This window comes from Pteropus vampyrus, unplaced genomic scaffold (assembly GCF_000151845.1).
Source record: "Pteropus vampyrus isolate Shadow unplaced genomic scaffold, Pvam_2.0 Scaffold6, whole genome shotgun sequence".
NCBI lineage: Eukaryota > Metazoa > Chordata > Mammalia > Chiroptera > Pteropodidae > Pteropus > Pteropus vampyrus.
Window position 1 is genome coordinate 78586 of NW_011888787.1, and position 15081 is coordinate 93666.

At 42.9% G+C, this 15081-nt stretch overlaps 1 protein-coding gene across 1 annotated transcript in view; it reads left to right on the top strand.

Annotated features, from left to right (window-relative positions):
- The window catches only part of LIX1L (limb and CNS expressed 1 like), a 15483-nt gene extending 408 nt beyond the window's left edge, over positions 1–15075 (top strand). Inside the window, exons 2-5 of the mRNA XM_011366072.2 lie at positions 1–22; positions 7900–8063; positions 10524–10664; positions 14920–15075. Of these exons, the coding sequence (XP_011364374.2) occupies positions 1–22; positions 7900–8063; positions 10524–10664; positions 14920–15045 (453 nt within the window). The 3' untranslated portion in view covers positions 15046–15075. The remainder of the gene's footprint in view (positions 23–7899; positions 8064–10523; positions 10665–14919) is intronic.
- Positions 15076–15081: the final 6 nt, after the last annotated feature.

Below are 15081 nucleotides of genomic sequence, written 5' to 3' on the forward strand. Positions count from 1 at the left end.
CACACGCAGGGCTATGGCCGAGGTGAGTCTGCGGGGTCCCGCCTCCTGCCGGGACGCCCTCTGTACCGAAGCCTTGCTCCCACAGTCCTCTGGATCGCTCTTTCTGGCGCAGAGCCCTCACATGCATTTCCTTTTGGGGAGTTTCCTTCTGGGCTACACACGCACACGCACACGCACACGCACGCACGCAGACTCACACTCATACACACGTTTAAGCCTCTCACCTCCCCTTTACTGAGTTACTACTGTATTCTCCAGGGATCCCTTTTTACAGACACAACCCTGTTTTCTTCCCAACCTTTTCTCCTTCAGAAACGGAATTTCTCCTGCAGCTTAATGACCTAACATCTCTCTGCCTTTGAGGACCAGTCCCGTCTTGTGGGATCCTATCCTTTATCTCAGATTCAAGACGTTTCTCATCCATACCCTCTCAATCTTCTGTGATCTCAGCAATTTCTGGGCTCTCTTGTAAATGTATTTCATCTCTCTGACTTCTTAATTCTTTTCTTATCGTCACTCTGAGATTTCCAATGCAACTTCAGAGTTGCTGGGGAATTCGGTAGTGCCTTCACGAGTCACTTAGCATAACTGCTTTTAAATCTGGACCCAAACCATTGAACTTACACCAGCTTCCTGTGACTTATACCTCACTTCGAGGGCTTTTTTAGTATGGAGCCTCTCAACTCCGGCCTGTCTGGCTCTGTTTTCCTGGCCCTCGCCCAGGAACCGAGGATAAATCCCAGGCCTTGGCCTCTCAATGTTAAATTCCGTGGAAAAGAGCCAGGGAGCAACCCGATTTCCAACAGAAATCTTCCTCTTAAAGTTGCCTAATTTCTAGGGCTTCTGAGAAGGGGGATTTGAGGATTTTCTTTGTTGTTTCTGTTTAACCAGTGCAGAATTTCCTGAGTTTCAACTCCAGATTTGTAGTGTAACAAGAAAGGGGGGTGGGATACAAAATTTAGGTCTGGAATTTCTGAGACATCACTTATCTCTGGTTGGCCAGGTCCTGCCTGACCTGAAAGTGACTATATCTTTAACTTTCTAGTCTAATAATAATGTAGAGAAAAGTTCAGGGCTTTCTCTACAGACAGTAATGAGTTGGTTGTGCTTTTGTATTTTTTTTTCTCCCTAAGAAAATATAGTGAAAAGAGCACAAGCAGGGTTTGGAGTCAAACAAGTCTGGATTAAATCCCAGATTAAATTTCTGTCATTTGCCAGCTCTGTCTTTGGGAAAGTGACTTAACCTCACTGAGCTTTAGTTTTTTCAGAGGTTGTTATGCGGATTAGATGAGATATTGTGCCTGACACATAATGGGTACTTTAAAAATAATGAGTATTATCTCAGATTTATTGGTTCATATTCCTTTGGGAAGAAGATGTCTCATTTTTTCCCACTCTGAAATCTTTACAGTATAAACCCAGAGTCCTATGAAAACAGAGTTTTAGATCCATTTTGTTATATGTGCCCAATGATACACTCACCATCAGCTTCCCTTTGTTCTTCAACAGTCTGAATCCCTACCGTGAGGCAGGCACTCTGCAGAGTGCTGGGAATACAGTCGTGCATGATTCTGAAATTCGTGGTGAGGGGACACAGTTGTTTTCCTAGTTTAAGTCCTGCGTTTAACAGCGGAACTGCCATCAGCTATTGTCCTGCTGCTTTCTGTCTCTTTAAGTTGAGACCAAGGGCAGGTCTACCTCTGGGCATAGGATTAGCCAGGAGTGGTCACTCTGGGTCTGAATCCTTCCTCTTGGAAACTTGCGTGAAAATTGTAGAGGAGTGTTTCCTTTCTCTTGTGTTACCTGGAGAGCCTCTGCTTTGGCGTCTAAACTGAGTGTCCTGTGAACACTTTTTCATTTCCTTCGAAAGGATGAGGAAACAAGGAGACTGTACTGACAAAGAGCAATCAGTCAGGCTTCAGACTCTGTGCAGTTCTTTCTTCCGACCTCCCTACCTCCCACCACAGTGCTTCTCATTAGTTTTGAGTTTCTCATTTCCAGTCTGGGTGTCCAGCCAGTACTTCGGGAGAGTTTGGCAGATAGTTCAGCTTCAGGCAAGCAGAATCTCTGCCGATTTGGCTCAGAAGCCCTTCACCACATGGAATCACTTATTTTGCTTCGATTAATAGGCAAAACTGCCGTTGGCATGTACCCACATACCCTTGTGACTGATGGTGTGGTATTTGGGGGCTGGCTCTAGTCCGCTGAATATAATTTACTCTGGTCCTTGCCCAGTCCACCCTCTGATCCGGCAGTGCTTTGCTGCATCATCTTCAGTTCACACCCTTCATCACCTTCTTACTGCTTGAAATTCACCTTGGAAGAGTCACGGTCTTCAGCTTTACCTCCACTCATGTAGGATCTCAGCATCTACACAAACAAAACAAGACACAACCTCTTCTGTTATTTCACCTGTTTGTCCTGTATTTCCACCCCCCCCACCCCCGCAAATCCCTGCCCAAGATACACACATAGCTCAGTATGCTGTAGCATCTTGGAGAACCTGGCCCTGTCAAATAATGGCTGTGTGATCTTGATAAATTGCTTAGTCTCTCTAGGCTTCATCTGTTCTATTTATTCATCTAACGTCTATTTCTTGATCACCATCTGCAGCGGTAAACAAGACAGATACTCAGTCCCTACCTTCATGGAGCTCACAGTCCACTTCCCAGAGCATGTGTGAAGTTTAATGGTGAGATAAAGCAGGATAATACAATAGAAAGAGAGTTGGCTTTGGAGGCAAACAAACATGGGTTCTAAATCCTGGTTCTGCCACTGTGGCCTGTTCCTTAGCTCACCAACATTTTGTAGAATGGATATTATAATACCTATCTTGATAGTTTCGTGCGGATTAAATGAGATAATGAATGTAAAGCATGCAGCACGTAGCACTCCGTAAGGGTCACTATTACAGTGCATTTGGAAACGCTTCGAAAGCTGAGCGTGAGAGGTGCTATTAGCCTCACCGTTTCCCTTGCCCCTTTCTTCTATGTGGCATATAGTCCCCTTCTAATGTTTGACATCTGGAAATCTCCAAACTGCCATGACTGACTGAATGACTTTCCTTGCTAGGTAACTTCTGCATTGCCCTATTCAAACCCTTTTTTTTTAAGTATTCCTCTCCGTTTATATCATAATATGGTTCTGTGATTGGAAATTCTGCCCAGCTTTCCACTAGGTTGAACAAGTGAATCTGGTGGTATTTTCTGTCTAGTTGTTCCTTTTCCTCAAAACCACAGACAGCTTCTTTGCCTGTAAGTGACCGTGGAGTAAAATTGATTGATCTGAATATTTCCAATTTTTGGAATTGGAAATATTAGTTTCCTGTGGTTGCTCTAACAAATTATCCCCACTTTGGTAGTTTAAAACTACAGAAATTTATTCTTTTACAGTTCTGGAGGCCAGAAGCCCTAAAATCAGTGTGACTGGGCCAAAAGTAAGGTGTCAGCACGTCTGTGCTCCCTCCGGAGGTGATAGGGGATGATCTGTTTCCTTGCCTCTACTAGCTTCTGGTGGCTGCCACCATTTCTTGGCTTGGGACTGCATCACTACAATCTCTGCCTCCACGGTTACCGCCATTCTCTTCTTCTGTATTTTTTTTAATCAACTATCCTTCCCTAAGGATATTTGTGATTGTATTTAGAGCCCACTCAGATGATCTGGGATAATCTCCCCATTTTATGATCATCTGACACCTGCAAAGTTTGCAAAGTCTTTGCTACATAAAGTAACATTCACTGGTTCTAAGGATTAAGAAGTGGACATCTTGGCAGGGGGCATTTTTCAGCCCACCCTAGTCCTTTCCCAAAGTCACTGTCACTTTGCACTCAGGGGTACCTTCTACAAACTGGAATAGAAAATATCAGATAAAATACTGTTCACCAGCTTCTCTATTTTCATAACGATAATGAGAATTAAGCCAGGCCAGCCTATTCTCACCATCTTTCACCACAGAGAACCTTCTCACTCACTCCCCGTTCCGTTATCTGTTTACTATCCATCCATGCTCTTCCACTACAAGATTATGTTCATTTTTATGACATCAAATTTTGACTGTAGTTTTCTATATTGTTTTAATGTTTTTACTCTGGCGGATATGCAATCTGTACCTTTCACCCCACTTGGACATTCATCTAATATTTTATCTCCTAAGAGCAAAACCAAAATTATTCTCTTTTTGTCGCTGTTCAGCATCATGGTACAAGTAATTAATATTCCTCACCCTCTCAGTCTTTCTTGTCCCTGTTAGCTCAGCAGCCATCAGTGACTTCCAAAAAGCCACTGGAGCTGTCAGATGTGTATGTGTCATTGCTTGCCTCCCACCTCGCTGTTCTTTTTTTTTTTTTTTTTTTACAAAATCAATATGACTTTTTTATGACACTGAAGTTCAATTTTATCAAATAGGTACATGAGACTCACTGTTCTTTAACCATCCTTATAGAAACCATTATATCTATGGTTCCTCACTGAAAATCTTTTAAAAACTGTGGGCACGACCCTCCCCCCCCATAAATATTCGTATGTGCACACATAATTTTCTTAGAGTTTTCGGGGACTTTTGAACCCCCTCGAAGCTCAACCATAGACTTGACTTTGGGCCCTGGATTAAGGTTTCCAAACTGAAAAAACACTGACATCAGGATATCTACATTCCTGCCCCCGTCTCTGCCACAGCTGTGTGACCTGAAGCAAATCACTTACCCTTCCTTAGCCCGAGCTGGGCTAGATGATTTCTAAAGTCCCTTTCAGCTCTAAAATTGAATGTGTCTGGGAGCATGTTCAAATACAGATCACAACTAATTTCTTTTTTCCCGGAGCATTTGCCCAATTTTCCATTTCATGTTTACATTTCTGAAATAAGGCTCCCTATTTCCTGTGACTTTGAGTAATCATTAAAAAATAGTCCCGTACTCTGTGTCAAAAGGAATTTGACTGAATGAAGAATGGACGCATGCTTTTTAGTGGGACCTTCCCCATTATATGTTCTCCTCCCCTTCCTCTTTATTTCAATATTCTCCCTATTGTTCGCATGTCAAGAGAGCTGTCATCCAGCACATTGTGCTAAATTGTCTCAAAGAGGGAACTGGGGCTGAAAAGATCTCAGTGGAAAGAACAAAGATGGCTGAGCTTTCTGGGCAGCAGTGACCCTGGAGGAGCCCCTGCCAAAACTAAGGGTGGGAAAGAGAGTTTCCTTTTCATGCTGTCTTTTAATGGAAGAATGAACATTCTAAAGTCAGTTAAATATAGGGTATTAGAAAAGAGCTTATGCTGCCTTTCAGAGACTGGCTGGTACACAGGGTGCTTGCTTCAGCTGTAGAGCAGGTGAGATAATAGTTATTATTGGCCACTAGATTTTTTTAAACACCTTGCCGGAAGAGAACACGTATTATTTATCTTTGCATCCCTAATGGCTAGAATAGAGCTACATACCTATTATGTGCTCATATTTTTGCTTAATGTTTGTGTGGCAACCATGAAAATGTGCTGTTCATATCTCCCGGTGCAGGGAGCTTAATTGACGGACAGCCTTGAGCTGCTGTCCTCTCTAAGTCCATCATCACATTTGCCCTGAGGCTACACATCCTGCAGGCTGCTCCCAGACAGTGACAGAGCTCAGCAGGGGTGCTAACTCAGGCATATCCTGGCGAGAGGTGGGACCCCTGTGGCTCGAGGACTTCCCACTCGCCCGGCCAGACCTCTCTTGGAACTGCACTGCAGTCTCATATTCAGCCTCCTTCTTTCTCTCTCTTCTCCTGCAGGTGCCAGACCTTCGGCATGGGCTGAAGCCTCTCCCTTCTCCTACTTCCTCCCCAATAAATCTCTTGTATGTCTGTCTGCCCCACGTCGGTGTCTTCTCCTTGGCAGACCTGAACTAACACAATTTAAAAGGATGAATGAGGCCTTGTAACTGAGAGTAGAAAGTAATCATGCCGGAAGATACTGGAGAATGCTTGTGATAACTTAGGAGGCTTCAGTTAAAGCCATTTGAAATGTTTGGAACCCTTGAGTCAAAGTGATCGTTTCCAAAGGCAAACTGCTATCTCCCCTCCTTCCATGTATAACCCTTCAGTGGCTTCCCTTTGCTCTTCGGATGAAAGGTTATTTTTGAAGCACGCCAACATGGCCTGCAAGGTCTGACCTGGTCTCGCCCCGCTTCCTTTTGCAGCCTCATCTTGCATTACACTTCCCCTCACGCTCTCTTTTCTAGCCACACTAGTCCCTTTATTCACCATATTCCCCGCTGCTGCAGATCCTTTGTACATGCTGTTCCTTCTGCTCAGAGCTCTGTTCTCTCACCTTTTTGCCTGCTGAATTCAAATTCATATCTAAGAATATCACCTCATCAGGGCGGCTTTATCTGGACCTTCTTAACTAGGTCAGATGCTCCTGCAACATTTCTCACCATCTAGCGCTCCTTTATAGCACTCACCACAGTGGCTACCTTTCATTTGTTTGAGGCGATTCGGTTAATATCTCTCTTCCTCGTTAGACTGTAAGGTACATAAAGGAAAGGAACAGTCTATGGTTTCGCTCACTATCGTAGCCTAGCATCCAGCACCGAGTCTAGCACAGAGCAGATATTCGATACATATTTGTGGAATGGTTGAGCCCAAGTATTGGGGGATGAGGGGAACTGTCCTGGAATACAGTGTCAGGTCTGGCGTTTGATTTCACTCTATCTAAAACCAGTAAGTTAGCCGGTTACTGTTGCATGGATGCCGGCAGAAGTCAAGAGACTTCTGGGTCGGAGACAAAGGACTTTATTACTCAGAGCACGACATGAGCATCATGTCTGTTTGCATCGGTTCCCGTTGCCTCCCAAGTCCAACATGGAGGGCTCGGGTAGACACTTGCACAGGCCATGGGTTGCGTTACAGGAGAGGGACACTGAGCTTGGGAAATCTGCCATTTGACAGCAAGCACTAAGCAAGCTTGTTCTTTGTCCCAGAGGGATATGTTATCTCATCTGTCAAGGGTTCTTGCTGCAAACACAATCCTGAGAAATGGCCCAAGTACACAGCAGTCAGGGCCTTGACGTCTTGGCATACCCAGCAAGGCGGAAAGGCGCGCAAGACCTGCGGAGGGTCGTCTCCCAACACACGGCTTCTCCAGAAATTACTTACGTCCAAGGCAAGCCTCAGAAGAGAAATTCGTTTCTCTCCTTCTTTCCCTTCTGCCCCCACCCTCTCCCTCCCCCTCCTTCACCCATCCTCTCTCTCCTCCTTCCTCTTACATAGTGTACACATAGTATTCCAGGACAGAAAAGGAATCTGGCTGTGGGTTTGCTCACCAGAAGCATAGGCTTGAGAATGGCTAATAGGATCACATTTCCTTGAGTGGCAGTATAGTGCGATGGTTAAGGACACTGACTCTGGAACCAATGCCTGGGTTTGAATTTGCGCTCTGCTACTTTATAGCTGTTACATCCTTAGGCTATTACATCCTATAGCTATTACATCTCTGCCTCCCTTTCCTCATCTGTGAAATGGGGACAATAAGAGTACCTGCATCATAAGGTCGTCGTGATTAAATGGGTGACACACAGCAAGTGTTCAGTAAATGTTTGCTCTCATTATTGTGGCGGTGATCTACTTGCACTTCCTCAGGCAGTGATAATGGCCTGCCGACCTTGGAAACTCTGCCTCCAGTGTTTCAGTTATTCCCCTTCGGTGTCCAGGACTCATCAAAACGTGAAGTGGAGAGGTCGGGGAGGAGGGCAGGCACACTCTGGTCTTCCTATGCAAATGGCTTAATCACAGCCTATGTTTATTCATCATTAACGGCTTTTAAATGGTAATGGGCAGGGAGCTGAGGAAGGTAGACTCTCGACGTAGGCGCGTTGAAGCAGAGCACCGCTAGGAGGCGCTCTCCTTGCTGAACGCATTTCTCTTTTCGCAGTGAACGTGGTGGAGGCGCTGCAGGAATTCTGGCAGATGAAGCAGTCCCGTGGGGCTGACCTGAAGAATGGGGCTCTAGTGGTTTATGAGATGGTCCCCTCCAACAGCCCTCCCTATGTCTGCTATGTCACCCTGCCTGGGGGAAGCTGCTTTGGGAGTTTCCAGGTAAGAGCTGCGAATCAGCAGGAGCCCAGATAACTGCTTAGGTGCCCATAATGACTTTCTCCATCACTTTGGCCATTAAATCTCTGTTTGAAATCACTCATTTGAAGGCCGGAACCAGGTCTGGGCAAATCATTCTGGAAAGCATCCGAGGCTCATCTGACCACAAAAAACCTCACCCTGCAAAACCTCAGCCCCACTTTCCATTTGAGCAGTTACGAAGATGCCTCCTCAGCGTCTCAGACTACTAGCACCTTACCCATGTCCCGATATGGCTTTCCAACTTCCTGCCATCTCCTCTGGAGGACACAGAATACTATTCCTTGACCCCAGTACTTTTTCATAGGCAACTACTGAGAAAAGCAATATTTGAGTTCTCGAAGAGACCAAAGGGGAGGGACTACGTTCGGTGAAAATAGTACCCGTCTAAGAGTTAGCAGATCCAAATTCTCACTCCCCTGACTGCCAGCAGGGCACGTCAGGTAACTTCTGTGGGCCTCAGTTTCCCCACCTATAATATCAAAGAGAGAGGTTAGGTTATTTCTAAAGTCTTTCTAGTGCTAGCACTCTGCAGTTATATGAGAGACCTGTAATATGTGGTGATGAAAAGAGCTTGTTACTGTAGGATAATGGGAAGTTTGACTAGTGTGAATATTATCATCAAAGATGGATTCTTTACGTTGCATATAGGGAGGAAGCCTTCTGAAATGTCAACTTAGAGTCTTGGTGGGAATTTAGAGAATAGACACTTTTGTTCTGTTTTCCAAGCGGTTTATATAACCCTTAGACAAAGTTATTACCCCTGCTATATGTACCTTGAACTTCTCCATCAGATCACTTATCACAACTTACGTAATTGATTGTTTCTCTCTCCCAGTAGATGATGCTCTATGGATGTAGAGATAGTGTCTGTCTTCTTCCTTGTTCAGTTTTAAATCCTAGCACAGAGTAAGCACTTAATAAATCTGTTGCGTGCATGAGTGCCATCACAGCTCAGTTCCTGCCTCGAACACCAGCAGTCTTAGGGAAGCCTCATTTCAGATCAGGTGACTAAATTTTTTCCCCTCAGAACACCAGCCATTTGAGAGAAATAAATAGGTGTCCAGGATGACTACTGTTTATGCTTTCTCTTCTAGAGAATAAGATCATTCCTTTCTTCTCCCACCTCATCATATTGTTGAGTAAGGACTTGATTATTTTATGGCGATGCCCAAAGTTCGACCATTATAGTAATTTGCTCTCCGTTATTTCCTGAAAGAGTAGAATTACTTGTCATGCCCCCTTTCAGTTTCTCTCTTCTATATTCACTTTAGAGCATGTGAAATTTCTCCCGGTGGTTTTCTTAATAGATAATTTTTTAGAAATGGCACTATGTAGTAGAATGGGCAACAGGCTAGTAAATAGAGAAACAGAAAAATTGAAGAAGCAAGAAGACCTAATTAGGGTTAAGGTACCAGGCTTCATATGCTGTCTCGGAGAGACCTGTCAGTCAAAGGAAATTGGGAATTATTGATATTAAGGATGGTTAAGTACCAAACACATCCTGGTCTGCTTTTTAAAACTATGGCATCACTTCCTTCCTTTCCTCTGATCCTAATCGTAAATGACAGAGGGCACAGAGGCCTTCGAAGCAGCCAGCGAAGATGAATTATAAAGGAATCCCATGGTGCCTAGGGATTTAAACTTGAGCGATTGAAGACTTCTGAAAATCAGATTTCTTCTGTTATACCTATGTTGGATACAGTGTAAAAACATGAATTTTTAATTTTTTCATGCTTTCCTCGAGTCATCTTTCCTTCTCTTAGCCAACCCTGTCCTCCTTGCTTCCACTGGGGGAAAAAAAAAGACTATAGATGCCTTCTTTAGACCTTAGACTCTGTTCAGGGATAGCGCCTTGGCTCACTATGTTATTGGGGGAACTGCCTGCTCACAGCAAAAAGCAAAGTCCAAGAATCCCAGATGGGTGCTTCTGATAGAGACTCCCGGTCTCCTCTGCAGAAGCAGCCTAGACACAGTTTTGTTCTAATCTTGGGTTATCTAGAGGAATGAAAAAAATCTTGCCTGTCCACAGAACAAGAAAACAAGATACAGATTTCTATCAGGCTGGCCAGAATCTGGCTTTTGAGTAATTAATTCTGTTGACAGTTAAAAACAGGGCTATTTTTCCTATCCAGTGATTATCTGCTGACTTCAGCAGCCTTCCTCATTCTACATTCAACTTGGTATGAGCTAGAGCCATCTCCAGTTCCCTAATGATTTCAGGATGTTGAATCAGACTTATGTTTCCAAATGTCTCGACCATTTTGCAATAAAAACTTTGGAGCTTGTGTCGAACAAAACTGATTTATCCAAAGAGTGTCCAAGTGTCTTCCATCCCAAGTGTTTCGCTCCCTATGTTCCTTCTCTCTCTCAGATGCGCATATACACGTATTTTCTCTCTCTTTCTCTCTCTCCCCTGCCCAGTTTTGCCCCACAAAAGCTGAGGCCCGGCGGAGCGCTGCAAAGATTGCACTAATGAACTCTGTGTTTAATGAACATCCTTCCCGAAGAATCACTGATGAGTTCATTGAGAAGAGTGTCTCCGAGGCCCTGGCATCTTTCAATGTAAGTTACTTGGAGTTGGAAGGAAGGCGAGTGGGGATGGGAGAAGTGGCTGGTTGGGAAGTGTTGTATATTATTGGGAAACAGAGCATGGATTCTTGTTTCCTTTCCTGTATACATCTCTGTTGTTTTTTTTTTTCTTCTCCGTCAAGCTTTTGTATTACATGCTGTATATGTCTCAGTCTCAAATTCTATATGTGTCTGTTTTTACTGTTATTTGTCTCTTTGGTATCTAGAAACCTCTGTGTCTCTTTGATCTAGAAACTTTTAATACAGGATTTATGGAATTTTAGAGATATTCCAAAATAAAAATTGAGCTTAAATTTTGCTTTCTCCAATTTTGATTTAGGACTTTAGTCCCTTGTTCCTTCACTGATCTTTTATTTGACTTTTTACTGTCACTTGTCTCTTGCCTCCATTACTTCATCTTATTAATAAAGCACACTTTATAATACAGTGTCTTGTCTTTTTTCATTTCTAGAAATGGGGAGGATAATTTACTTACTCTCTTTAAAAAGAACATCTTTTCTTTGGAATGATGACGATGATGGTGATAGCCATAGCTAATCCTAATTGAGCATTTACTTTGTGCCAAGGACCGTTCTTGGGATTTATATGTATTTTATCTCATTCGATCCTCACAATGGTCCTATGAGGCATCATACCATTATTACCCTTGTTTCACAGATGAGGAAGTTAAAAACACCGAAGTGAAGTTTTCCCTAAAGCGACAGAGCTAGTAAGTGGTAGAGCCAAGACTGGAACCCAAGGTGACTTACAGACTTCTCTAGCGTAGGGTACACCTTAGAAGTTAACACCGTCTTCTTCCGCCCTACCCACTCCCTCCCCCACCACAAGTTCATTGACAGAGTTAGACCAATTTTCTGTTTCTGCTCTCTTTGCATTTAAGATGTAATTACATATACTAAACTGCTTCAGTTATCTGTTTTGTGGATTAGTGTTGAATACTTTAAATTATAAAGTATTCATCTGTTTAAAGGATCCATCTGTTTTTCTCCCATCGCTTTTTGCCCCAGTCAGCAGTAACTGCAGGGCATAAAAACATTTCTATATTAATCAAAGCCAATTAAAATTAAGAAAGCACATTTGTCATTCTTGTCACCTAATGTATTGTAAAATGAAACATTAGTTTGGATTATAGAAAGCAGTGGTTATGAACGTGGGCTCTGAATCCGTTATTTTGAAATTATGGTTCTACTGTCTATGTGACTTTGAGCAAGTTACTTATTCTAAGTCTCAGTTTCCTCATCTGTAAAATAGGATAACAGTTATACCTATCACATAGGATTATTGGATAAAAGAACATATTCAAGCCCTTAGCACACGTTATGTATTTAGATGCCTTTGGATGCCAGTAATAGAAAACCTCACTTCAAATTGGCCTAAGGAAATAAATAAAGGAACTAAACGTGTTATCTAACATGGACAGGAAGCCCAGAAGTAGGGCCGGTTTCAGGGCTGGCTGCATCCATGGATCAAGAATGTCATTATCTACTGGCTCAAATTCTTTCCATCTCTCCACTCATCCATCCTCTAGGTACCAGCTTTGTTCTTGGACCAGCTCCCCTCAGGGTGCAAGGTGGCTACAGAATTCCAGACATCAAACACAGACAAAACTACATTCAGAAACCGAACAAGACCATCTTTTCTAGTGTCTCTTTAGTAGAAAAGAATCTTTTCCCAGAAGCCCTCCCACAGATCTCCCTTCTACCTCCCAATGGCCAGGATTCCCACATTAAAACCAATTTAAAAAAATAACAACAAAAAATTACAGGCAAAAGCGATTAAGATTTACGCACTGAGTTAGGATAAAATCACTCTTCCCATAAGCACGTGGGAGATGAGGAGACACTAGAATGAGATTAAGTAAGGAAGAAGGAAATAGATGTTGGGTAGGTCACCAGCAGCATCTACTACAAAGTGTAAGTATAGTTCAAGTAGAGAAATGTAAACTATTATTATCATGCTGCTGTTCCTCTTTGATTAACCCCCAAGTTGAGAACTTAATGGATTTCTCATTAATATTCCTATATAATCCCCGCTCTTCAGAATAACAATTTTCATCTGGTCATAGCCATGGGTAAAGAGCGATGCCCATGTTCTTTGCTTTCAGATTTTGTTCTTTAAAAGTCCTGAATCTGACACTATAGTATACTATGCTTTTTTGACAAATCACCTAGCCTCTGTGGATCTGAGTTTCCTCATTTGTAAAATAAGTAGGTTGAATTAAATTAACTCTAATTTCTTTCCAGTTATATTCTAATGTTCCTACCACTTATCAAGTATTCTGTGATTAAATGTCTATTGAATAAATGGAGTTCATTTGTAACTGTTTGGCGTAGTAGTGTTGATATGAGGTAGAACTTCCCAACGGGTGGGTCATGCCACTCTGAGGTGCTCCAGATAGGTTACAGATGTTCCATGCTATTGATCCCCTCAGCTGTCAGGGGACTGACCAAGGCCTGAGGCAGATGGACTGCTCTGCCCCACAGCCTCTGTTGGCAAGCTGCTCTGCCAGCAGCCTCCTCTGTATACCCCAGTTGGCTGTACAGACATGATCATTTTCTATGTGCCGTATCTTGGAAAATCTTGGAGGTATTGAATAAGGTATAATATTGAACAATTATAGGCAAAAATGAAAACGGCGGCTTGCTTCAGAGCCCTAAATCCTAATAATGAAGTTTCTGTTTTTTCTTCCTCCCTCTAGTGTTTCACTTCTAAATCCAAATTTTGAGATCTTTGCTTCACCGTGAAGATTAATGACATGTGGCATGGTTTTTGCTCATGAGCCACAAAACAATATGGGTCGATCTTGAGTAGTTCTGACCTCTTGTTGACTCTAGCGCAGTGAAAACAAATAATAATAATAAGCCAGCACTTATGGTGCACTTAATAAGTGCCTGGCATTATTTTAGGTGTGATACATATACAGTACAACCCTATGATGAAGTGTCCCCCAATAAACTGAACTTGGTTATAACTTCCTTGGCTCCTGACCTCTACCCTGTCTTCTTTCTCAAAGAGAGCAGAATAAAGTTCTTGGGAGGTGCTGTGGGGGTGGGGGTTGGGGGGAAATGGTGTGGAACTGGCTAAAAGAGCAGGCGAGTTCTCGGGAAGCAGGAGGAGAAAGTTGGGTCCCTGTGTTCCCAGTAGTGTCCTGGCCTTATTTCCCCTGATTAGGTTGACAAAAAGGTCACCAATAAACCAGGAGATACCCTTATTTTGGAAGTCTCAGCCAGCCCCAGGATTTGGAATTATCCTCAACAATATTAAACCAGCACCAAATAGCACCAAACCAGAGCCAATCCCAGAATGGATTTTGATGGTGTAACTGGCCACCGGGTCCAGAACAATAAGGCACCTACAACTTATATGATTGGAGTTTTTAGATATTTAACCTTTTTAAAATTAAAAGTGTTTTATTTAATTCTCGAAACAATCCTATAAGGTAGATCTATGATTATTCCCACTTTACAGATGAGGAAACTGAGGAGCAGAAAGGTTAAATGACTTCACTAAGCCCACAGGACTAGTAGGAGCTCCAGTCCAGGCTCTTAACTTCTCCACTGTATTGTTTTTTGTACACACTAGGCTTGCAGGTAGGACACGTCTCTTAGTTCTACCCCTGCAAGGTCATGTCACCAATGGAAGACACACAAGGCAAATGTGCGGGAGTCCAAACTGCTACCCAGAATTTGCCATGCTTGTGGCTCCTACTGTGTCCCTTTAAAATGCATTTGCCCGCTTGTCCTCTAGGCTAGTCCACCCCCACATGCTGAACTCACTGTGTTATCTTGGCTAAATCGGGGCTCTTCTCCATGTCTCAGTGTTCCCCATTTAAAAATAAGGAAAATCAGATCGACCTTTCTCTATCACCCCAGTTCAAATGCGTGGTGACTGGAATCTTCTAGGTCTGTGCTCATCAGTAGAAGAGCCACTAGCCATATATAGCTAGTGAGTACTTGACACGTGGCCGGTATGAATTGAGATGTGCTGTAATCGTGAAAGCGATATCAGATTTTGAAAATGTAGTACAAGAAAAAGAATGCAAAATATTTCATTAATAGTTTTTATACAAATTACAGTTGAGATACTATTTTGAATATATTAGGTTAAGTAAAATATGCTAGTAAAATTAATATGTTATTATATTAACTACATTTCTATTGGGCAGTACTGCTTGAGCTGATAATCCTGACTGAAAATCTATTTCTCTTTTCCTTTCCTCTGTTACCAGGGCAACAGGGAGGAAGCTGACAACCCAAATACAGGCATTGGTGCCTTCCGATTCATGCTGGAATCCAACAAGGGCAAGTCAATGTTGGAGTTCCAGGTACGATTCCGCCTACTTCCCTGGCTCTAATAACATGTGTCAGCGTGTGTGAGTGTGTGCGTATGC